Here is a 24,992-nt window from a genome sequence, read left to right as displayed (position 1 = left end):
GTGGGCAGGTGAGGGCATTATCTTGTAACTGGGAGGAGAGTCACTCCAATTGCACTTAGCAGTTGGAGAGGTGGATGACTGATGACGGTAAGCAAAGTTGGGGAGGGAAAGGAAGTTCAAATCGTGGACGAGGGTGAGTCACCCCAAGCACTGCCCAGTAGGTGTCCTGAGGGGAGCGGCATCACGGCTTCGCCCTCCCACCTAACGTGGTGATGGCCACCTAGCAGATGTCCAGCAATGCCCATGGCAGAGCTGGCGGTCCAGTTTGTCTCTGCCAACGCCCCTGAAGAATGGTTGCTTCCATAGTGAAGCCAAGGGCTATGGAAGGCTGGCCCCTCACCCCACCCTGGGACCTCTGAGGAGCTTGGGCAGTGACCCAGGGACTTGCATCCACTCCCTACCCCCTTGATGGTGCCCCCATACAGCTCTCCAGACATTCCTTATGCAGCAAACATTTATTGAGCACCTGCCTACTTGCTCCAAGCGGGACACTGGGCTAGACTCTGAGGATACATAAATGAACAAGATTCCGTCCCTGACCACAAGGAGCTCGGTCTAGTTGGGGAGGCAGACACAAAGGAACAAGAAAGCATAAGCCAACATCAACTCTCCAACAGATGTTATGCCGTGCTATGGGAGTCCAGGGGAGAGGGAAGTGATCGATTCTGGGGAAGACAAGAAGGAGCAGAACTCTTCCCAGAAGTAGTGGTGCCAGAATAGGGTTCTAAGGGATGCACAGGAATTCTCCAGGCTTCCAGGCTGAGGAAAGAACTCGGGCCAATATGCGAAGGTATGAAGGACGCAGAGGCATTGGGGTATGGCTCTGTTGGGGCGCAGGGTAGATGAGGCTGGAAGAGTCCTGGGGCCAACTAGGCATGGCCAAGCCTTTACTACATCGGTCTGCTCCAGCCCCTGCCCTGGGAAGGAGAATTGCCCAAGAACTAACAAAGGGGGCTTTTGGGTGGGGTTCCCCACTCAAGTTCAAGAAGAGGAGCAAACGTGTCACTGGAAAGCAGCGTGGCCAGGCCCGGGGTTGGCTTCAGTCATCTCTGGGTAGGAAGTGTGCATGCCTTTGTGTGCCCTTGTTTTTGTTTCCGGTCACCAGTGGTTTCCTAGGAAGGTTCCTTGTCGAAGCTCCAAGTTTGGCCTGGCTGATCCAAGGAAAAAGTGGACTTGTTTGCGCTCGGGTTGGGAAATCAGCATCTTCTAGAGGCAGGACCAGAGGGGACAGGGCGGAAGACAGGGCAATGCCAGGCAGGTTCCTTGGCCCCTGTTCACTGGGCCATTTCTGTAGCCCCTTGTCCATCCTGCTTCCCTCCCCCACACCAAAGGCAGTTGGGCAGTTCTGAGAGGAAGTCCCCAAACTTTCTCTCATCCTGCCAAGCCTGGTCCCCTCCCACCAGGGGAAGCGCCTGCCTTGGGTGGAGGGGGGACATGTTCTTTCCCTCTCAGGGCTCCTCCAGAGTATAGGCAGAGTAGTCAGTCCGCACCAAGCTGGACGGAGAAGGGCAGGGGCCCAGAGTGGCATAGGCAGGTGGAGGGGCTGTCAAGGCTGGGGAAGTGGCAGGGCCTGGTGGGGGTGGGGAGGGGGATGTGGGGCGGGGGCAGTAATGGGAGGGGAGGGAGGAAGCCGGAGTGGAGGCCACCTCCTGGGCACCCCTGCCCCCTCGGCCCGGAGACCAGTATCGGCTTCGGAACCTCCGCAGCAGCATGAGGAATGTGATGACCAGGAGGTCAAAGATGAGCTCGGCCATCTCCACCACAGACAGCACCGAGGAGCCGAACCACAGGCTCCATTGGCTGCCCAGGTTGGACAGGAGGGTGACCATCTGTAAGGGAAAAGGGCACACTGATCACTAGGGCAGAGGTGGAAGAAGAGCCCCATCCCTCCTTCCACGAAGCCCTCACCCACCCCTTTCGGCCTCTTGGTGGTCCCCTGGACCCCTTCCTTCTGTCCCAGTCATACCCATCTGGCACACCCTTCCCTCTCACCATGCCCAGAGACTTCATCCCCCAGCCAAGCTCCCCTTCTTCCAACCTTCTCAACCTCACCCTTGCCCTCCCATCCTTTCCTTTTCCCCTACCTTCAAGGCCCAGACCCCTGTGGCCCCACAGAGGCACCCCCTTGTTTTCCCTGACAGCCATCCGCTAAGACCTCCAAGAGAATCACCGGCTCAATAAGGACATACCGTGACAGAGGGAGACTCAGAATTGGTTTTGTATTTCAGCTCCTTGAAGAAGATGTTGAGTTTGGCAACCCCATTTCTTTGGAGTTGAGGAGAGGGTAGGAAGAAATGGCAATGGATTAACTTCTCAGACCCTCACAAACACCCTCCCCCAGTCACGTCCTCTTCGTAGATTGGTATTCCCTCCCAGGGACTCCTCTCCACAGCCAGATCAGGGTAGAACTGACCTTTTGTTGTTGATGGTATAATTGTTCTGTCGGGATAGCATCTGGAAGATCCAGTCCTGAAAAAGAATGGGGGTGTCAGTGGGGTCACCCCATACTCTTCAGGCTTATAGGGTTGGATGTGGCATCAAACACATCCATATACACACCCAGAGAAGACCACAGTGTTACACACACACACACACACACACACACATCCCCTATCCCTCTCCCCTTCCCCACTTTACCTGGGATGTCACTGAGGGCCATCGTGAATAAACGGCAGAGAGCTCGTAGCTGGTCACACTGGGGATGGAGAAAGGAACTCAGTGATTGAGGTGAGGTTCTCCCGCTCAAAGGCTTAGCCAAGTACCCTGGACTCTCCCCAGCCAAGTGGCCAGCGACCCAACCTGTGCCCCAGGGGACGGAGACACTCACCTGCATGGCTTCCGGCACTTGGTGAAACAGCCCAGGCGGTCCGAGGAAAAGGCATCCTGAAGCTTATAGTAACAGTAACCTGTGGGTGCAGAGAGATGCCCATTTTCCTGGGGCACTTCCACCTTCTCCACCCCAGACCCAAGAGGTCTCCCAAGATAGGAGCATACCCACATTACAAGTAGCGTTACAGGGATGCCTCCTGAGTGGTAGCACGAGAAAGTGTTTAAGAAATTAGGCTAAGTCAGGAAAATTTAAAAACAAACAAACAAACCAAAAAACAACCCAGGACACATCTATGTAAAGATGAGTAGGATATGGACAAAAATCTAAAATCAAAAAGAAAACCGGGAACAACTGTGTAAGAAATATGAGCTTAAACCACAATGAGATGCCACTTTACACCCACCAGGGTGGCCATTAAAAAAATAAATAAATAAGTATCGGGGAGGATGTGAAGAAACTAGAACCTTCCTGCATTGCTGCTGGGAACGTGAAATGGTGCGGCCGCTTTGGAAAAGAGTCTGGCAGTTCCTCAAAATGTCGAACACAGAGTTACGAGATGACCCAGAAATGCCACTCCTAGGTATATACCCAAGAGAACTGAAACATAGGTTCACACACAAAAGAGAAACAGGAAATAGAAACAACCCAAGTGTCCGTCAACTGATGAACGGGTAAAAACACGAGGCAGAGCTGTACAATGGAATATTATTCAGCCCTGAAAAGGAACCAAGTACCAATAGATGCCACAAGGTGGATGACCCTTGAAAATGCTATGCTAAATACAAGAAGCCAGTCACAAAGGACCACATAGCACAGGATTCCACTCACATGAAATGTCCAGAATAGGCAAATCTGTAGAGACGGAAAGTAGATTAGTGGTTCCCAGGGGTGGGGCAGGGGGCTGCGGGTGCAGGACATGGGGAGCTCAGAGAGTGCTAATGGGTAAAAAGTTTCTTTTGGGAGTGGTGGAAATGTTCTAAAGTTGACTGTGGCTGCCACACAGCTCCGTGATTATACTGAAAACTAAAACTATACTAAAATCAAATTGTGCACTTTAAATGGGTGAATTACCTGGGACAGAAATGATCTCAAAGGTGGGGGATGAGTCTATGGATCCCCCTTCTCCCCTATTTGCCAAGTTCTAAGTAAGGTTATTGTGTCATTCTTGCTACTTTGTTGCCCGTTCTGGAAGTCCTCCATTTCTGACCCAAATCACTTCGTTCTGCAAGGACTAGGGGGGTCTGGAACAGCAAAGCGTGGGGGGCAGCTGGGCCCTTTCCTCTGGGGAGTCAGGAGTCCTTAGGAAACAGCAGACCATGTCCCCAGTTCCTCTCCCCCATCCTCCTGGCTTCTCAGCAATCAGCATTATTATTTTTCTCTCACAGATCCTCAAGCTCACAGCCATTTAGAAATCATTGGGGGCAGCGAGGAGCAGTGGGCAGGGAGTCCCTGCTCTGCACATGGGAGGGGGGACATCACATCACATCTTCCCCCTGGGCCTCAGCCTGCTCATCTGAGAAAGGAGCCGGTGACGTCAGATGGCCCCGGAGTTTCCCTCCAGCTCTGGTGCACTCTGACCTAAGGCAGGAGAGATGAGAACAGGAGGCTGGGACTACCAAGTACAGGGCAGGGGAGATATCCGTGGGGAGCACCCCCAGGGAAGGGAGGAGGCAGAAAGATCCACAGGGACAGAACCAAGAGAGGGGTCTGCCCCGTCCTCTTACATGTGTGGAGGCTCATCTCCTCCAGCAATGGCCACCAGCAGGAGGAGAGCTGGGCCCAGGGGAGCCCGGGGAGGAGGACCTCGGGAGGACCATTCAGGTGCGGCAGGATTGCCAGTCCTCTATTTTCTAGTTTCTTGTTTGGGATTTTCTTTCCCTCTTAGGTTCCTAGAACAGAGCTTCCATGCAGCATAACTCAGCTATAGTTATAGAAAGGAACAGGGATTTGTCTACTCCTAAACCAGGATAAAAAGGAGATTTCAGTGCTCTCCAAACTTTTTTGATTATGCCCTCCTGTAGGTAAAAAATTCTTAAATTCGGGTGCCTGCATGGCACCCCTCTGACACTGGGTTTCAGCTCAGGTGGTGATCTCAGAGTTGGGAGATCGAGCCCCGTGTCAGGCTCTGCACTCAGCGCAAAGTCTGCTTGGGTTCCTCTCTCCTGCTCCTTCTGCACCCCCCCCCCCCATGTGCTCTCTCTCCCCCGCAAATAAATAAATCTTTTAAAAAAAATCTTAAATAAGTAACTCTGTATGTATTGATTTATAAATTCCATACTTGCTACTACAGAACTGATCCATTAGGTACATTATAAAACATATATAGAATGGAAGATGTTAGGGAATTGGACAGATACATGTAACTTCTAGTATTTTCTTCCGGCACCCAGTGAGCGGTCTTGTGCCTTGCCCAGCACCTGGCAAGTGAGACAGGGAAGCTACAGGCAGATTGTGCACTAGAACCTCAGCAGGCAGAGTGTGGAGCGAGCGAGGAAGACTTTCCTCACGTGCTTTTCCTTCCTTACGCTGTGAGTCATTTTTAAATGGGGTGATTCTCTATAAACACACAGAAGCCAAAACGCAGAGAGAGAAGCTGGGAGGGAGGAACAGGGATAGAGGAGAGAGAAAGAGTGAGAAGAAACTGAGAGGTGAGTCTAAGGGCTGGAACACAGGAGAGAGAGAGAGAGAGAATTAGCGTCACAGAGGGACCCAGAGGGGAGCGCGTGCTTCCGCTCCAAGAAAGCCCTGGGGCCCCGGGGCAGACCAGGGGCTCCCTGTGGTCTCACCCCAGGAATTATGCTTCCTGTAGTCACAGAACTCTGCATTCTTGGGCAGTGGATAGAAGATGTAGGCACAGCCACACTCCTTGATCATGTTCTCCTGGAAGCAGGAGCGGATACACACCTGGAGGAGATGGGGGTGGCGGGAAAGGGGGTTCAGGCCTGCCCTCCCCCCACACAGCCCCAGAAGGGAAGGACAAACCATTCTCTGCACCCCTCTTTCCACCTGTAACTCACACACACATACACCCCTCCAACTTTTGACGGACCAACAGGGCAGGCCTGGGAGATGGTTGCCATAGAAACAGGTTGGTCTCACCTGCTGTGTGTACTTGGAAAGATAAAGGTTCTCCACAGGGACATCGCTGCCATTCTTGGTACAGTCACCATAGTTGCCCCCAAGTCTGTCCAGGGCTTCCTGCGCACCCACACGCACAATGAAGTCAGAGGTCAGAGGTCAGAGCAAGTGGCCCAGGCCCCTTCCTGAATTCTCTGTCTTCCCTCAGTCCAGAGGGTTTATATCTCCTATCCTACCCTGCCAGCCTCTCTGGTCTGTCTCACCATTTCAAAACATGCCCCCAGGGGCCCCCAATGCCCATCCCAGTGCTACTTGCAAGGACACAGCGCCCTGGGAACCCTAGGCACGTCCCGAACCCTTCTCAGCACTCCCACCCATGGTCCCTCCTCAGGTCCCTACTTCTCCAGCCCCTTGCTCCCGATTCTGCTCCTGAAGACCTCCACCCGCCTCAGACCCACCCCACATGAACTCCCTCTCCGGTCTTCTGGCTGTCGAGTCACCTCCCCTGCCCTCTCCAACCTGCGGCTCTCCTCCCAGGCCTCCCAGGCAGCGCCCTTGCCTTCCTCATGCTGATGGAGGTCTCCACGCCAGGCCGCAAGTTAAAGCCGCCGTCATCCATGAAGGCAGGCTCATCCTGCCCGTGCACCATTACCCTGGCCCCAGTCACCGTGGACAGCAGCGGGATGAAGTCATTCTGCTCTGTGCGCAGCGTCAGGGACAGGCCTGGGGGTGCAGAGGGAGCAGAGTGGGGGAGGTCTTGGAGAAGTGGTAGGGGACGGAACCCCCTCTCCCACCTGCCCAGTCTCTAATGCTCCAGGGGAGGGCAAGGCCAGGAAGACTCACGTAGGGATTTGGCAACCCCTGAGCTGGATTCGGGGGTGGGCAGGCAGAACTGGGACAGGATTCCTATCACACCTGGAATCGAGTCTGTGGTGCCCATGGGGGACAAAGAACAGAGAAGACTCCTTCCAGGATAGAGATAGGCCCACTGTGGGGAGGCCCAGCGGCACACAGCATCTCTTAAGACGTGAGCACGAGGTGGGTAAAGGCGGGTGAGCAGGGCCATGGGAAGCCCTGAGGCAGAGGTCAGGGATGGTGGGAATGAGGAGTGGCTCACCATTTTTGATCCCGGGCATGGAAGACATCCAGAGGTTAGAGTTGTTCTTGCCATTGAAAGTGTAGCAGTTCCCATACATCGGGTGGTGAAAGTGAGAGTAATTCCTGTCCAGGAGAGAGAGAAAGTAGGATCAGAAAGGAAAGCGTAGGGGGCCAGAGAGAGCAGGACTTCCAGTGACCTTTGTTTCCTGACCATCTACTATGTGCCAACACACCCTGGGAGCTTTACCCACGCTCCCTAAGCCACTCCAACCAATAGCCTGGGAGAGCATCACCCCCACATCACAGAAGAGGAAGCCAGGGCTCAGAGAGGTCAAGGAGCTGCCCAAGGTCACACAAACAGTGATGACAAACTTGGAACTCAAAACAGGTCCTCTACCTTCCAGCCCAGTCTCTTCCCTCCAGGCCACCTGACCTCACTGGCCTTGTGAGCGCTCTTGTGTCACTGTGTTGCATTATGAAGACTTTAGCAGTTTCCCTAGCTTCTCACATGTCTAAACCTTAGTTCCCCCTTTATTTATTTATAAATATATATTTATAATTTATTATATTTATAAATATATATTTATAAATATATAAAAATTTATTTATTATAAATAAATAAATTTATTTATTTAACCCAATAAATAAATCTTTTTTAAAAAGGTGGGGGGGGGCGCCTGGGTGGCTCAGTCGGTTAAGCGTCTGCCTTCGGCTGCCTTAGGTCATGATCTCAAGGTCCTGGGATCGAGACGTGTGACAGGCTCCCTGCTCAGTGGGGAGCCTGCATCTGCTTCCCCCTCTGCTTCCCCCCCCCTCGACCCCTCATTCATGCTCGCTCTCTCTCTCTCTCTCTCTCTCTAAAGTAAATGAGTAAAATCTTTAAAAAAATAAATAAAAAGAATGAAGTGCTGTTACAACATGGACGGGCCTTGAAAACATTGTGCTGAGTGAAAGAAGCCAGAGACAAAAGGCCACATAGAATATGATTCTATGCATATGAAATGCCCATGATAGGCAATCCATAGAGACAGAAAGTAGATTCCTGCTTTCCAGGGCCTGGAGGAGGGGAGGGAATGGGGAGAGTGACTGCTAGTAGGTGCAGGGTTTCTTTTCAGGGTGAGGAAAATGGTCTTAAATTGGATTGCACTTGCACAATTCTGTGACTATACTAAAAATCACTGAATGGTATACATTTAAAGGATGAATTTTATGGTGTGTTGTATCTCGATCAAGCTGGCATTAAAGAAAAGATTACGGAGAGAAGGAGAAAGCCATGATAAGGGGCTTCAATTCGATTCTGGAGGCCATGAGAGACAGTGGAGGATTTTAAGCAGGACTAACTGGAAGAGCTACAGAATAAAGAGGATTTGGAGTCAGAAAGACAATGGGAGGTGAGGGGATTATGATAAGCTGGGTGAGAAATGATGAGGCTCTGAGCTAAGGAAGTGACCTAACCGTCAAGACTGAGATGAACTCTGGACTTGCCGCTGATGGGGAGGTAAGCACGGGGCTGGCACAGTGAGAGGACCATTGGGAAGGTGACATTTAGGTGGCAGGTGTAAGCTTCCCAGCAGGTAGCGCCTATCTTCAAACAAACATGAGGACGAGAAACAGGAACAGAATCTTGCGCTGGCCAGAGTGTGTGTGCCAGGTGAGCGTGGGGGCAGAAGGAGGTGACATGAGAAGCAGGTGCATTGCAGCGACATGAGAAGGAAGGGCCCTTCAGCACCCTTCCTCAGCCTGGCAGAGACAGCGAGATGGCACCTGAAAACGTGAAGATCAAGCAGCAGCAGGAGGAGGGGAAGGCGGGAGTAGGAGAGGCCAGAGGCTGCCACCTGCCATGACCTCTTTGCAAGGACATAATGACAAGTTCTGGCAGAGGGAATGCCTGGCGGGCAGTGCAGGGGAGTGGGAAGGATCCTTAGCTAGGGCTGGCCTGGCGGCCTAGGGCAAGCCACATTCACCTGTTGGAGTTCAAGAGCAATGAGACCCATTTCTCCCTGCGGTTTACAAAATGCCCTCACATTTATCTCATGAACTTGGAGATGGGTATAATCAACATCCTCATCGCTTGACAAAAAGTGCCAAAAGGCCAAAGTTTATATTATTTTTCCCATTCGGTATATCCCAGATTCCTAAAACAGTGACTGGCACACAGCCCAGATAGTAAACAGTATTTGTTGGATGAACATTGAGTGGATCTCATTGCCCACCCCCCACCCCCCATTTTACAAAGAAACGGGCTCTGCAGAGTGATGTGAAATGCCTAGTCACCTGTCCGGGAAGTTACAGAGCCACAGCAGGGACCCAGGTTCGCTCCCTCATTCAATCCGTGCTATTTCCACCAAACCATTACTGCCCACCTTCTCCAAGAAGATGACCTCCTAGGCACTCTTAAGTTTGGGGCTAGTGACGAAGAGGCCTTAGAAAGATGGAGAAGCATACTTCCAGCCATTGGAGTCTCAGAGCCAGGGCTCAACTCCAGCCTTCCCAGGGCATCCATATTCAGCTGTCTGACTCACACCCAGCACCGCAGGCAGCGAGAGCGGCAGAAGCCCTGCAGGATAATCCACGGGACAGAGGTGTGGACCTGAGGCGCTTCCCTCTCCTCCCTGCACCTGAGCATTTCCTGGGCGCTGCCCATATGAGCCTCAGATGGGCCTCGGGGAAGGAGACCCTGTGGGGAGCAGGGAGCCAGGCAGGAGGGACTCACGCCTGATTGCAGGGGGCCTGGTTGAAGCGGCAGGCGAAGATGAAGTTGTCCAGCATGTCCTCCCCCGGGGACGGAGAAGTGTCCCCCAGGCACGAGACAATGTTGATGTAGTGGAAGCGGTACCACTCCCTCACTGCATCCACCCCTGACGAGTAAGTCTGGTAAAAGCAGTCCGATTTGTTCTGGTTGCACTAGACACAGAGACCACAGGGTGTCAGAGGGCCAGCAGCAGGGTCCAGGCTGCAGGGCAGGCTGAGGTCAAAGGATGAGTGGTCTGGGGTCCCGAGGACTGATAGACAGGGGTGGGGAGCCAGGAGTGGGGAAGAACAGAAGGCAGACAGAAGCTGAAGCCCGGAGGACAGTGGACCAGGAAACCATGGGCTTAAGGGAGTGGTTGGCCAAGGAGACCGGGAGCTGTGCACACCTTGTGGGTCATTTATACAGTCTGCGCGAGAGGGTGGAGCAAGCATTCGTCTCCCCATTTTACTGATGGGAAGACCGAGGAATCAAGAGGTTTGCCCTCGCAACTGCGCCAGGACGAGAACCCAGGTCTCCTGGCTGTATGGTCCACTGTCCCCAAACGGGGTCTCTCTTCTTTCCTCTGTTACTCTCCCACTTCCGCTTATTCTCCATTTTATTTTTTATTAAAACATTTTTTTTTAAGTCTTTTTCCTGTCTCCTTATTCTCTCTTAGGCCCGCAGAGCCCCAGTTCCCTACTGATGGGTCCCAACTGAGTCCCACCAGTGGGGCCTGACGATTCAGAAAGGTGCTTTTTCCACAACGGATTTGACTTCCGGCCGCTGGAACGCTCCCAACGGAGGCCGGGGCGAGGAGACCCCACAAGCCGGCAGAGAAGATAGTTATTCAATTAATGTATTTCGCCAGCGGGCCGGCGAGGTCCCGCCTCCCGTCGCTAGGCAACAGAGGCGGGTCCGGAAAGGCAGCCCAGTCCAGGGCGCCGGCGGAACCCGGGGGCCGGGACGCCGGGGCGGGGCGGGGCCTCCGGGGGCGGGGCCTCCGGGGCGGGGCCTCCGGGGGCGGGGCCTTACCAGCTGGAAGCCGATCTTCCAGTCCTTCCAGTTCACTTGGGGGTTGTTGTCCCGCACAATGGAGGCGGTGCTGCGGGCTGCGCGGGCCCGGGAGGGCGGGGCCGGGGCCGCCAGGCGCTGCAGGGGGTGCGGCCAGGTCTCCCAGAGGTCGCGGCGACCGCGGGGGTGGGCCCCCAGGGTGTTGGAGGAGTTGTATTTGTACAGATCGTAGAGCGTCTGCTCTGTGATGCGGTCCAGCTCCTCCAGCTCCTCTTTAATTTGCGTGTACCTAGAAGGGGCGATGGGAGGAGGGGCGGACTGGGGGACGGCCTCGCGCGAGTGCCGGGCCCCTGCGGGCCTCAGTTTCCTCGCCCGAAACCGGTGAGGTCGGTTCATCAAGGAGAAGCCTGCGGGGAATAGCTCTGGTGGCTCCAGGGCGCTCTCGGAGGACGGGGGACGTGGGGGTGTAGACAAGGTGTTCCGCGGGGGCAGTGGAGGCGACCGTGAGCCCCTGCGGTGACGGCATTCATTACGGCCTGCTTATCAGAAGGGAGAGGCGGGAGGCGCCTGGCTGTGGGGCGCTCTCCTCCCCCTCGCCCTGGCCGCGTTGGGAACCCGGAACTCGTCTGCCCTTTGCCGAAGCGGGAGAGGGTGTGGCCTCGTTCTGCGCCCACACGCTCGCTCGGACCGCGCTGTGTGGGTCGGGCCTTTGGGCCCGGCTGCCACCCGGCACCTTCTCAATTAGGGGTGCTTAACTGCACTTCTAGAATCTCCCCAGGAACTTTAAAACTACAGATGCCGCACACGGCCCCTCCCATCAAAGACTCAGTTTTAATGAGTGATGGGTGGGGCCCAACACCAGAAGTTAAACACTGTCCAGTATAAATCATCACATTCCTTCTCAGTACAGGCCCTATTACCATCTCCATCATGAAAGTCCATAGTGGCAGTGCCTTAGGGCTAGAATCTACCAAAACAAAATACACACAACCTAGAACTAATACATTCAACAAGGTTGTAGGATACAAAACCAATGTACAAAAGTTAATTGTATTTCTACATATTAGCAACAAAAAGATGGAAAAATGAAATCACAAAACAAAACCATATTAAATAACATAAACACCAAATACCAGGAATAAATTTAATGAAAGATAGGCAAGAGCTCTATCCTGAAAATCATGCTGAGAGAACTCAAAGGCCAAAACAAATGGAGAGTTACATGAGTTCATGGGTCAGAAACTCTGTATAGTTAAGGTGTCTCCCAAATTGGTCTTGAGGTTCAGCACAATCCGTACCAACATTTCAGCAGACATTCTGAAGAAACGGACAGGCTGATTCTAAGGCGCATGTGGAAATGGAAAGAATGTAGAGTGGCCAAAACAATTTTGTTTTTAAGTTTATTTATTTATTTTTAAGTAATCTCTACACCCAACATGGGACTCGAACTCAGAACCCTGAACTCAAGAGTCACACACTCTTCTGAGCCAGCCAGGCACCCCTCAGACAATTTTGGAAAAGAGCAAAGTTGGAGTACTTTATCTGACTCCAAACTTATAGGGAAGCCACAGTTAGCAAAACAATGTAGTGCTTATGTAAGGACAGACAAAACTCACATGTATACAGTCAACCGAGTTTTGACCAAAACACCAATTCAATTCAATGGAGGAAATAATTTTTTCAAACAGATGGTGCTGGAACAGCTGTATGCTGTATTGAGAAGAAAAAAAAAAGGAAACTCAAACTCTACCTCAGTTTATACACAAAAATTAAGTCAGGTTGGATCACAGACCTAAACATAAAATTCAGAACCAGAAATATTCTAGAAGGAAACACCGGAGATACCTTCATGACCTTGAGGTAGGCAAACGTTTTTTGGAAAAAAAACATCTAAGGAAGCAACTGATGAATCACTAAACTCTACCTCTGAAACTAATAATACATGACATGTTAATTAATTGAATTTAAATAAAATAAAAAATACCTTAGGAAGAATTTATCCTGCAATATAAAGACCTCTTACAAATCAGCAGTAAAAAGGCAAATTGTTTTTAAATGAACCCGAAACAAAACAAAAATAATAAAGTAAAAATTCACCAAAACATATACACAAATAGTCACTAAACACATGAAAAGTGTTCAACATAATTAGTCCTCAGGGAAATACAAATTAAAGCCATAATGATTGATTCACTATGGTATACACCTGAAACTGATAGAATATTGTACGTCAACTACAACAAAAAATTACAAATTTTAAGAAAGGCAAACTTCTAAAAAAAAAAAGGAGGAGGAGGTACCATTTAACATCCATTAGGAAGGCTAAACCTAGTGCCTGGGTGGCTCAGTCAGTTAAGCATCTGACTTTTTTTTTTTTTTTTTTTGAGAGCGAGAGAGAGAATGAGAGAGAGAACACAAGAGGGGGTAGGGTCAGAGGGAGAAGCAGACTCCCTGCTGAGCAGGGAGCCCGATGTGGGACTCGATCCCTGGACTCCAGGATCATGACCTGAGCCGAAGGCAGTCGCTTAACCAACTGAGCCACCCAGGTGCCCAAGCATCTGACTCTTGATTTCAGCTCAGGTCTTGCTCTCAGGTCCTGAGTTAAAGCCCTGCATTGGGCTCCACACCCAGCGTGGAGCCTACTTAAAAAAAATTTTTTTAAAAAGCCTAAACCTAAAGTATAATTGGGCGCCTAAAAGACTGACAATGTCAAATGCTGGTGGCAACGGAGAGCAGCTGGAGTTGCAGCTGGTGGGAGTCTAAAATGGCACAGTCGAGAGCCTTTTGGTAGCCCTCGACTACCAAAGTTAAACACACATCTACCTGATGACTCAGCAATTTCACTTCCAGATATTTTACCCGATTCCACTCCTAGCTATTTATTCAAGCACAATGAAAACATAAAGACTTGTATGTGAATGTTCATAGCAGTTTTATTCATAATAGCCAAAAAGCTTGAAAACAACCCAAATGTCCATCAATACCACTCAGCAATAAAAGGAGGCTGATACAGGCAAAAAGAATGGGAGAATTTCAGAAACATTAAGGTCAGTAAAATCAGTAAGTTGAGCCAGACACATGCAAAAAAACCCAAATTCACATTATGTCAAACTAATTGATGGTGACAGAAGTCAGAGAATGACCATGGGAGAGGGAGAGGAATGGACTTCAGATGGCCACCAGGTAATGGAAATGTTCAGGATCTTGATTGTCAAACCTCAGTGAGGACTTAAGATTTGTGCATGTTATTGTATATCAATTATACCTCAATTATTTTTTAAGATTTTATTTATTTGAGAGAGAGAGTAGGTGAGAGAGAGAGAGAGAAGGAGCAGGAGGAGGGGCAGAGGGAGAGGGAGAAGCAGACTCCCTGCTGAGCAGGGAGCCCACCGTGGGACTCGATCCGAGGACTCTGGGATCATGACCTGAGCCCAAGGCAGACACTGACCCGACTGAGCCACCCACGTGCCCAATTATACCTCAATTAAAGAAAAAGTCAATGGGGCGCCTGGGTGGCTGAGTCATTAAGCGGTTGCCTTCAGCTCAGGTCATGATCCCAGGGTCCTGGGACTGAACCCTGCATCGGGCTCTCTGTTCAGCGGGGAGCCTGCTTCTCCCTCTCCCTCTGCCTGCTGCTTCCCCTGCTTGTGCTCTCTCACTCTCTGTCAAATAAATAAATAAAATATTTAAATAAAGAAAGAAAGAAAGAATAAAAAAATAAAGAAAAGTCAAGGGGCGGTGAAATTGAGCCCTGCATCGGGCTCCTCGATAGGCATGGAGCCTGCTTAAGATTCTCTCTCTTCCTCTTCCTCTGCCCCTCCCCTCACTCACACTTTCTCTTTCTGTCTATAAGAGGAAGGAAGGAAGGAAGGGAGGGAGGGAAGGGGAAAGGAAGGGAAGGGAAGGGAAGGGAAAAAGTCAAAAACCTGTGTGTCAGGGGCACTGCCAGAGATCTGGGTTTCGTGGGAAAGGGTGGGGCCCAAACAAGGTTGTTTTACAAGAACCCCAGGGGCCCTAACCAGTCTCTAGGCCATATCCTCACTACCTCCTCCCCTTGGCTCGGTTTCTCTCTCCTTCATAAAGTCTAGCTGGCTGGGCCCCAGGCATCAACTCCAGCTGCCCCTCATCTCCTCAGAAAATGTAGCTCAGGTCAGAGGTGTGTGTTTGACACTCCCAGAGACTTGCTTGTGATTGGTAATTATAAATGACTGCAGAAATGGCTAGTCTTTATTGAGCACTTACTCTGAGCCAGGCACTGTGGTATTAGAATAGACATTATTTAATGTACTCTTCAGTGTAATTCAGCAAACTATTGGCCATGTCAGCTAATACTATTGTCATTCCTTTTTACAGGTGAAAAACCTGAGGGAGGTGGCTTGTTCAAGGTCACCCAGCCAGGAACCGGGTCAGAAAGCGCTCTATCCACCACACTGTCCTCCTCTCTGTCCCTGCCGGCTCTGGCTAGTTGAGGAGGTTGGCAAGCTGCCCCAGAAGGAGCACCAGAGCCAGAATTGACCAGATGTGGGTCCTGGTGTTCCGGCCACACACTTCAGCAGGGTAATGTTGGTAAGTAATTCAACCTTTCGGAATCCACCCTCAGTTTCCCCACCTGTAAAATGGGCATAGCACTAGATCTGCATACGACGTGAAGCTCTCAGGGGGTTAAGAAAACATTCAGTGACACAAAATAAAGAAGCCACTGAATATCAGGAAGACATGGACAGGAGCCTGAAGCCTGGGAAACGCAACCATCTTTCTCCTGGTCACATAGGAAGAATCCAGGTCCCCCAACCTTGGCTGGAGTTATTTTCACATAGGCCACCACATCTCTGGCTGAGCATTCCCTTTCCACATCCCCGTAAGCTGTCTCAAGTTCCTCTGTGCCTCTCTTCTGCCTTGTACACCCCCCTCACCCTCATCATCGACTCAGAGTGGTCTATCACCTTCTCTAGCCACATTGCTCCTCCCCACGGAGCCCCAGGCTGTCCCTATGCCAGTTCTCCCCTCAGCCCACCCCCCCAGTCAGCTCCTTCCTGCCCCTTCCAGAGAGGTCTCTGATGAGACCCCACCCTCCACCCCCAGAAGAGGCCAGGCTCCATACAAAACACTCCCTCTTCAAGGTTTTCTCTCCTTTTTGGCGGGGGAGAGATGCATTCCCATATCACCCCTTCAGAAAACAAATCTCTCCCTCCCCTTTGGCTGACACCTAGAACCAAGAGAAGTGACACTGAGTAAAACCCACTAATGACATCGGATCTTATCCTGCAAGCAGGAGGGTGCTGGCAAGAGGAGAGCAGAGCAGGGGAGGGAGTAAAGAATGCAAACATGGGGCTTTAGCAAGACAGTCCAGCCTTCGAACCTTGACCTCCTACCCAGTCACCACCCCCCCCATCTGCTCTGCCAGACAGCCCTACACTGGAGGGTGGGCACACCCTCACAGAATTCAGTCAGGCAGGCATTACTATCTCCCTTTGACAGCTGAGGAAACTGAGGACCATCCATCACCTGGGCAGCTTCTCCAGGGCCACTCAGCAAGGAAGTCCCAGAGCCAAGATTTGAGCCCAGGCTCTGGCCGACTTCATGGTCCCTGCTTTTCCCACTACTTCTGCCTCTGGGCTCAGAAGCACTTGAGAATGGGCAGCAAAACCTCCTTTCCCTGCAGCTGGCCATCTCCCCTCTGGTCCCTCTTCTCCTGCCCAGGGCAAACTAGCAGGAGCAGGGAGACTGAGGGACTTAGGGGCTGAGACCCCGGCCGCCTTCCGGTGTGCATCTCCTCCCTCCCCCTTGCCCCTCGGTGGCCTCCTCACACAGACGAGCCCTTCTCACTGGGCATTGAATTTGCCCAGGCCTTCGTCCCACCCCCCAGGAGGACCCTCAGAGAGCACTCTCAGCCAACACTAGGCGGGATGGGCACTGGAAACTCACCAGCTTCCTCTCTAGCCAGTGTGCATGTGGGGACCTACTCCCCTCCCTCCCTCCTCCAGGGACCACCTAGAAACTTTGACTTCCCTTTCTTTGGCCCCTTCCTCAGACCCATTCTTCACATCTCAGCGCTTCCAATCTGCCTCACAGGGGAACCCTTCAAGACACACACACACACACACACACACACACGGCCTCTGGAACCTCAGCCTTCACCACGCTGTGTTCATAGGCAGGTGCCCTGGAGCAGCCCCTCAGCTGTGAGCACCCCCTGAAGACAAAGTCAGCCCCTCTAGAGTCAATTCTGAGCTCTCAGATTGCATGTTCAATTCAGTTCTGGCCACATTTTAAGAGCAATAGATGTTCACAAACTAAGGCTTGTTCCAAAGGAGGGACAGCCTGGGGGGTGAAAGCTCTAGAAACCATTTCATCCAAGGAACTAAGGAACTAAGTTCTAACAGGCTCTGCAGGCGGATGTCTGAGCCTTGCCCACTGTTTAGATGGTTTGCCTCGGAGCAGTCACTTATCCTCTGTGCCTCTGCTTCACCACCTGTAAAATGGGACTAAATGTGGCATCCGGTTGTTACGGAAAGTAAATGAGAGTTAATACATGAAAAGTCCCGAGAAAAACACCCAGCAGAGGAGGCACTGTGCAGCTCCTGCTATTGTCTTATTATCGTTACTGTTGGTGGGGAAGAGCAGGCCACGGAGACATGGGGGAACTGCCTGCCTCTTACCCACCATGTAACTCTACGGGCTTAAAAAAGTAGAGCCTAAGAGCAGATTCCAATGCTGGCCCCTCCGCCTAACAGCCGGGCGACCTTTGCAAAGCCTGTAGGTTCTCAGAGCCTCGGTTTCCCATCTGACTCGGGGGAGGAATCTCCTTCCTTATCTAACAAGCTCAGGAGGAGGATCAGTATTGATCGTGGATTTTGCAAGCTGCATGGCCAGTGCTACTGTCCGAGTCGGTGGGTGAAGAAGGAGAAGGTGTCTTTACGGTTCCTTCCAAGAGACAGAACCAGGAAGAGAGGCTAGACATTTTAAAGAGGCCAACTGCAGCTCTATCTAAGGAGGACGTTTGGTTCTTTTGAAGAACCAAACGAAGGCTCCATGCCCATCCTGGAGCCCAACACGGGGCTCGATCCCAGGACCCCGAGATCGTGACCTGAGCCGAAGGCAGACGCTCAACCAGCTGAGCCACCCAGGTGCCCCTAAGGAAGAATTTTCTAAGGACAGCTGCTACAGAGGTGGGGAGGGTCCTGACACGAGAAGGAGCCCAGCCCTGGGGGCCAAGGAGGGCAGTTCTAAGAGTCTGGACTCTCGACCCTGCCAAGCCTGCCACCTTGCAGGGTTAGGGCTAGAAGGCCCAGCTCAGAGCCCTCCCTCCCCACAGCGTCTCTCTTTGGGGAGTTGCCCCTCTCCTCATCCCACCCCTGTGCTGTGCCTCTGCTTGGCCATCTTGGGAAAGGGTTCCATGACCTCTTTTGTTGTCTGAGAATCTCAAGCTCTTCCTTAGGTCCAGCCTCAGTCCCTCCCGGGACGAGACGAAAAATATGTTCTCGGGCTCTGTTTTCCCTCGATGTGGATATGACTGGCTCTCTCTCTTGGGTCAAAAAAGCCGCTTCCCACTGGATTCTTAGTGCTTCCTTGCTTAGTATGGAAGGTCTTCAGCCCTTGCCTCCTCGCCCAGAAATGACAAAGCCGCCCAGGACTGCTCCGCCTCTGCTGGCTGTGGGCATCCTGCTGCGTCCCTGCTCTGATTTTGCCTCATTCCTGTTATCTCACCAGCTCTTCTGTCCTGTCCACTGGTCTCCGCCTCCTCCCTGCTGCTTGCCTGTAGGAATCACTCCTCGGGCCCATCTCCTGTACCTGGCGCTGACCAGCAGCCATGAGTCACGCTTGGGTCACCGCCCAGCCAGCTGCATTAACCTGTCCACCCACCCCTGCCTCTCTCCTGGAACAGGAGCCAAGTGCCCTGGATCCCTCTCTCCTGCTGAGTATTCCTGATGAGTACCCCTCATCTTTTTTAAGATTTTATTTATTTATTTGAAATGGGGGGGGACAAAGGCAGAGGGAGAAGCAGGCTCCCCACTGAGCAAGGAGCCTGATGCGGGGCTCGATCCCAAGACCCCGGAATCATGACCTGAGCCAAAGGCAGATGCTTAACCGACTGAGCCGCTCAGGCGCCCCGAGTACCCCTCACCTTATTCCTGCTCTTCCCCATGGGCCCCCACCAGCAGCCCGAAACCCTGTGGTGCTTCACCCAGCCCCTCCTTAAAGTGCAGAGGGAGAAAGAGCTTTGAAATCAAACACACTTGGTTTGTGACTCAGCTGTAACCTGAGATGCACTGGCTGCTAGGTGGGGTGGGTGGGGGTGGCAGGGTGATTATTCACCTGTGTGAACTTGGGCAGGTTACTTAACCTCTCTGGGCCTCGATATCCTCATATATAACACAGGACTAATACTAGTACTTACTTTAGAAGTCTTTTGTGAGAATTAAATAATTTCATATAAAATGTAAACTTATATCTGGCACATTAAGTACTATAGAAGTGTTAGCTATTTTTTTTTTTAAGATTTTATTTATTTGAGAGAGAAAGAGCTCACAAGCAGGGGGAGGGGCAAAGAGGGAGGGAGAAGCAGGCTCCCCGCCCAGGCAGGGAGCCCGATGCGAACAGGAAGCCCCACGCGGGGCTCGATCCCAGGACCCTGAGATCATGACCTGAGCCGAAGGCAGACGCCCAACCAACTGAGCCACCCAGGTGCCCTGAAGAGTTAGCTATCATTGTTGTTATTTCTTTATTATTTGCTGTGTGACCTTGCTCAAATTATTTCACCTCCATTTCCAAATGGAAATAATAATAATTTCTTAACCATGGACTTGCCAAGATTAAGTGAGATAGTGCTTATAAAGCACCCAGTGCGGGGGCGCCTAGGGGGCTCAGTCGGGTAAGCGTCTGCCTTCGGCTCAGGTCATGCTCCCAGGGTCCTGGGATTGAGCCCCACATAGGCACAGGGCTCCCTGCTGGGCGGGGAGCCTGCTTCTCCCTCCCTCTTTGCCCCTCCCCCTGCTTGTGAGCTCTTTCTATTGTGTCCTAAGGTGTGTCACAGACCAATCCCAAGACCTCTCCCTCTCTTCACCTCTCATGCTCTCTCTCAATATCTCTGTCTCTCTCTCAAATTAAAAAACAAAACAAAACTCTAAAACATGAAAAAAAGAAAAAAATAAAGCACCCAGTGCAGGGATGAGCATGTAGCAAGTGTTCAACATTGTTCCCCATGCTAGGGGGCCTTCCCTGGCTCCCCTCCCGTCCTGGGTGCACTCTCTCTGCTAAGCGCTGTGGCCACCAGTTGCCTGAGAGAGGCACGGAATCTCACGGAGGAGAGATTCTTTCTGTGCGGACACCTGCCTCCTAGCCTGCCGCTCTGGTCTGGCTCCCAGGGCTTTTTCCTGGCCTGCCCATGACCTGGCCCCTGCAGAACCTTAGGTAATATGCAGGCCTCAACAGATGGAGCCCGGCCCTCTCCATCTCCCACCTGTGTCTTCCAAGCACAAATATCTATGAAGAACCTACTACCCAGCCTGTTGTCCCTCCCACCTGCCTGCCTTCCCCTCCCTGCTGGCTCAGAGCGTCCCGGGTCCCACCCCTCCACCATGGCCCAAGGGGGTGAAGAGGAGTAAGTGGGGGAAAGATCAGGGCAGGGAAGCAGCAGAGGGTCAAGAAGAAGGGGAGCAAAAGCCCATGGGCACCAAGGAAGAAAAATGAGGCTGAGCAGGGGTGGGAGGAGGGGAAGGAGAGCCAGGAAACGAGATGTAAACATCTGACTACAGACTTCATCTACTCCATGTCCCGCACCTGGGGTATTAAGAAGAGGCAGGGGTTTGTGATCAGAGAGAGGGTCAGAGAGTAAGTCACAGCTCCGTCACTATCTCGGTGACCTTGTGACTTGTCTGTCTTTGCCTCGGTTTCCTCCAATGTTAACTAGGGGTAATAACAGTCCCTGCTTTGGGGGGCTGCCGGGGGAGCTGGGGTGCTGCAGAGCACTTAGCAGTGGGGGGTGCATGAAGCAGCTTCTCAGGAAATGCGCCCTTCACTGGGAGGGCATAGGGAGGCCAATCCGTGAAATAGCCAGCAGTGTTTTCTCTGTGGCACAGGACGTCCCAACCCTATTGGTCTGTGACACACCTTAGGACACGATAGAATGCATGGGAGGCCTCCACCCCTAGTAGGTGACCAATCTCCATCAGCCGTGATCGCACACACACACTCATGCAGGCACTCCTAAATCTTACATTCCCTGAAGGCAGAGACTACGACTCTCACAGTCTTTATTAGACTGATCACACTGTCCTGCTGTTCTGGTTTTGGGGGTTTTTTGTGTTTTTTTTGTTTTGTTTTGTTTTTTGTCCTGCTTTTATTTGTGCTGCCTGTCTCTTCCGTCTTACTCTATCTTCCGGCTCCCAGAACCTAGCGAAGTGCCTGGCCTTCGGTGAAGATTGAATGAATGAATGAATGAATGAATGAATGAATGATCCCATTTGCGGCGGGCCTAGCACTGTATGGGGCATGCTCCAGGTGCCCTAAAGGTGCTGCGCGACCCAGTGAATGAATACAAATAAAAGGCATATATAAACACCCAGCCCCCACCTCCTTTCTTCTCCATGGTTACCATCCCCTCCGGCTTCCAGAAAAGCCGGCATAGATCAGTGATGAAACCCAAAACTGCAGGACACACCCGAGCACTTAAAAGTCAGGCATCTGGCCAGGTGAGCCGTACAGCCCGGCAAGGGTCACCGCTGGACCGGGGGCTGCTTTCTGTCCTGTCCTGGTCTCCTCTAGCTCTATCCCCAGCCTCGGGGCTCTGGGCCCGCTTCGCTGCCACCCCCCACCTCGCTTTCCCGGAAACAAACTCCCCCTTCTACGCCCAGACCAACCGACCGGGGCCCAGCCCCTGCCCGCTCCCACCCACCACCCGCCACCCGCCACCCGCAGCACCTGCCACGGCTTCAGCTCTCCATCACATTCTTCTCTCCAGGTGGAGGAGGCCTTGTTCTCCGCCCTCCTCTTGCTCCGGGAACGGATGGGAAGGATCTCTACCCGGCCCTTTGGAGTTATCCGCCTCTCACCTCATCGGCACCCCCTCCCACTCGCGGACTTAGAAGGCAAGTGAAGAGGGGGGCGCTGTCGCTCCCACAACCGCACCGTGAATAAGCCGCGGGCGCTCGGACGGCCCCGCGGGTCAGAGCCGCCAGCCCATCAAGTCGGGGAGTCCCTCTCCTGCCCCAAGGGCGGTCTACCTGGGCGCAGGAGTACCACCTGCTACCGCGGGTCTGCGGGTCGGCCTCTGGCCCCTGTGAAGCCCCCTTCCCGGCGCCCGGGACGCGGCGGAGGGATCCGAGGGCTGGACTGACCTGTAGGGATTGAGGTTGCAGATGGTGACGGCGGGGAAGACGAGCTTGTCGGAGTTGAGGTTGATGTTGAGGCTGACGGGGTAGCTGAAGTACTCCCCGAAGAGCTGGCCGAACTGCCAGTACATCATGCCGAAGGCGCAGAGCCACAGCACGGCCCAGAAGGCCGTCTTCATGCGGTTGTGCTGGGAGCATACCAGGCGGATGGCGCCATGGATGGTGGTGGTGGTGCAGAAGAACTGGAAGAGGTCTCGGTAGGAGCGGTAGAACTCGATCAGGGCCTCCTCCTCCTCCGTGGGCTGCGGGGGCGCCGCGGGTTCGGGGCCCAGCCCCTGCTCCTCCCGCCGCTCTCCTTTCATGAGCCTGGGCCGGTCATGGAGGGCCGGGGGTCAGTGCCGAGTTCTGGGCCCTCGTGCCTCCCCCATCATCCCCTTGACCCACAGTGAGGCTGCTCCTGGCCAGGCCCACATCCCGCCCTGAGCCCCCTCTTCTCCGCCCCTCCCTCCCTCCCTCCACCTTCCCAGGCAGGAGCCGGCTGACCTGCGGGAGTCCGGGCCAGAAGAGCTGCGGCTGGGCTTCCCTGGGAAGCTACCCTTCGGGATTCTGTCCCTGCGCCTCCCTTTCTGTCTCCTCAGCTGTCAGTCCGCCCTATCTTTAGTCCCTCCTGTAGGACCTCTGTGTCCCAGTGCTGGCTCGCTCTCTCTCTCTTCTTTCTGCTTCTCTTTGGGTCTCTTTCTCAGCTCTCTTCTTCCTTGCCTGTCTCCTGTCTGTGTGCCAGGCTCTCTGGTCCTGCCTCTCTTCCTCTTCCTCCCCACCTTGCCCCTCTCAGTCCTGGTGGGCTCTCTGCTGTGTCTCTGGCCCTGGCCTTGGGCCGTGTCCCGACTCCCTCTCTGTCCCAGCGACTGAAGGCCTCCAGGAGGTCTGAACCGCCTCCTACTCCCAGCTCCTGGGTTGTGGCTGGACTGGGACTGGTTCCTTTCCAGTTGAATCTGGCAGGCGAGCCTCTCCTCCCCCTCACCTGACAGGTGCAGCAGCCTGGCTGGGGAGCCCGCCCGCCAGGCTGGGATGGAAGCGACAGAAGCCTCATTAGCATCTCAATTAAAGGTGAGCAGGGCAGGGGGGAGGGAGGGGCAAAGGAGGAGTCTGAGCTGAGAGTTCTCCAAAGGGAGGAGAGCTCTGAGAGCAGGTGCCCAGGGAGTCCTGGGACTGGAGGGAAGGTGAGAGCCCCACCCCACTAGTAACAGTGGGGGGCTGACAGACAAGGAGACCAGAGACAGATTGACAGGGGAGGGCCGGAGATCATGGACAAGGACAGGAATCCTGAACACCAAGCCAGGAGGGCAACACAAAGAAAACGAACCAACCAGGATGAGGGGTACTAAAGCGGGGGAGACTAGGAGAACAGGGAAGGCAGAAAAAGGGAGATCCATGGAGGAGGACAGGATGGGCACCTGGGAGGGAGGACAGAGTTGGAGGAGAAGGAGAGAGATGAGGCTGAAGGTGAGAGAGCCAGCCCTGAAGGGACTCTCCCCTCCCTGGCAGGAGATCAAGGGGGAAGAAGCCCCAAGTGGGCTTCCAGGAGCTAAGTCCCCTCCCTGGGGACTCCTTCCAAAGGCACCCCTTGATCAGCCTCACCCCCAGGTCTTGTAGAAGAAGAAGGGGTATCTGCAAGGTTCCTCCCTGCTCAATAAAGTGGGAACACCTCCTGGACCCACTGGGCCCTGGAGCACAGAGTGCCCCTCTGCCTCTCCCTCCATCCTCTTCCCTCCTGACTCCTCACTACCACCCCCTACCTTGTCCAGGCCAGGGAGGGGCCCAGGTGAAGCTGAAGGTTGGGCGGGGCCCTGGGACATTCTGTTCTTTTTTACACCATTGGCTGCCAGGCCAGGAATGTGTAATGTCCCCTGTTGTGGTCACGGGGTTGCAGGAATGTGGTCACCGAGAGGCAGCACCGAGAGGGGCCAGGCAGGGCACCTGGGCACACACCTGAAGCCCAGGGCACATTAGGGACAGCAGGCACTGAGGGGACAGGGAGGGATGTGGGCGGCACTGGGTGTCAGGGAGGAAGCGGGTGGTCATGGCCCCAGTCTGCACCAGCCCTGGAAGGAAGGAAAAGCTCACTGGTCAGGGCTGTGTTTTTCCTCCAGAATCTCTGCTCCAAACTTAATCCAGCAAGAGGATAAAGAGTGAAGTGGAAGCAGTGAGCACACAGAGAGGGCAGGGGCAGGGAGAGGGCCCAGAGAGAGAGCCCGGGGAGGCACGGAGTCACAACCACACAGCCCAGGCCCTGGGCCTGATGGCAGGTCTGCCCTGGTGGACCCCCACCGGACCCCCACCGGAGGCAGCCCAGAGCATGTTCACTGGCTTCTCCCGCCTCCCGGAGGAGCAGACCTGGGATGTGTAGACACAGGCCCCGCCTGAGCACTGATGGAGTCGGGTGGAAGAGGACAGGCATGCAACATAAGATAAGGACTCTTGGTGGCAGAGATAAGAGCTAAGTGCTGAGGGAGCCCCAGGGTGGCAGGGAGAGGCACTCACCCAGCGGAGACTCAGGAAGACTTCCTGGAGAAGGTGACGTCTCTGCTGCATCTTGGGGAACACGGAGGAGTGTACCAGGCAAATGAGAGGGAAGTGGGATACACCAAACTCAGGGTGCAGCTGGGTCCTGTGGCTTCCTCTCAGGGCAGGAGTTCTCTTGCGGCCTCTTCAAGTGAGAGGTGCTGTCAACCAGGATTCCCAGCCCGGCTTCCCCTGATGTCTGCGGAGGACAGCCCCCTCTAGGAAGGGAAAGACTGGGTTTTCTTTCATTTTCCAGATGAAGAAATTGACCCTCCACAAAAAGAAGCCAGTTTTCTGAGGGCACAGAACAAAATGGCAGCCAAGTGAAACACAAAATCAGAATTCTCCTGTG

The 24,992-nt window shown here is 53.3% G+C and overlaps 1 protein-coding gene across 1 annotated transcript; it reads right to left on the bottom strand.

Annotated features, from left to right (window-relative positions):
- Window positions 1–565: 565 nt before the first annotated feature.
- SCNN1A (sodium channel epithelial 1 subunit alpha) lies at window positions 566–24,708 on the bottom strand. Its single transcript, XM_035028401.1, has 13 exons — window positions 24,620–24,708; window positions 22,085–22,444; window positions 10,770–11,037; window positions 9,720–9,910; window positions 7,026–7,129; window positions 6,468–6,631; window positions 5,930–6,028; window positions 5,617–5,734; window positions 2,828–2,906; window positions 2,638–2,695; window positions 2,414–2,469; window positions 2,190–2,265; window positions 566–1,829 (listed from the first exon to the last, which is right to left on the bottom strand). The coding sequence occupies exons 2-13, from the start codon at window positions 22,438–22,440 to the stop codon at window positions 1,449–1,451; spliced, it is 1,950 nt and encodes a 649-aa protein (XP_034884292.1). The 5' UTR covers window positions 22,441–22,444; window positions 24,620–24,708; the 3' UTR covers window positions 566–1,448.
- Window positions 24,709–24,992: the final 284 nt, after the last annotated feature.

Source organism: Mirounga leonina, unplaced genomic scaffold (genome assembly GCF_011800145.1).
Source record: "Mirounga leonina isolate KUSES-001 unplaced genomic scaffold, KU_Mleo_1.0 Mir_201, whole genome shotgun sequence".
In the NCBI taxonomy this organism is placed as follows: Eukaryota; Metazoa; Chordata; class Mammalia; order Carnivora; family Phocidae; genus Mirounga; species Mirounga leonina.
Note: the sequence above shows the minus strand (reverse complement) of the source record. Positions and strands in the feature narration are given on the sequence as shown.

Bases quoted from the DNA above. Each gene is read 5' to 3' on its own strand.
- SCNN1A (XM_035028401.1), bottom strand. From the start codon at position 22,440: ATGAAAGGAGAGCGGCGGGAGGAGCAGGGGCTGGGCCCCGAACCCGCG. The intron at 6,029-6,467 runs GCAAGGGCGCTG...GTGGGTGCGCAG, and splicing joins CCTCCATCAGCATGAGGAAG to GAAGCCCTGGACAGACTTGG. The intron at 2,470-2,637 runs GTAAAGTGGGGA...ATTCTTTTTCAG, and splicing joins GGCCCTCAGTGACATCCCAG to GACTGGATCTTCCAGATGCT.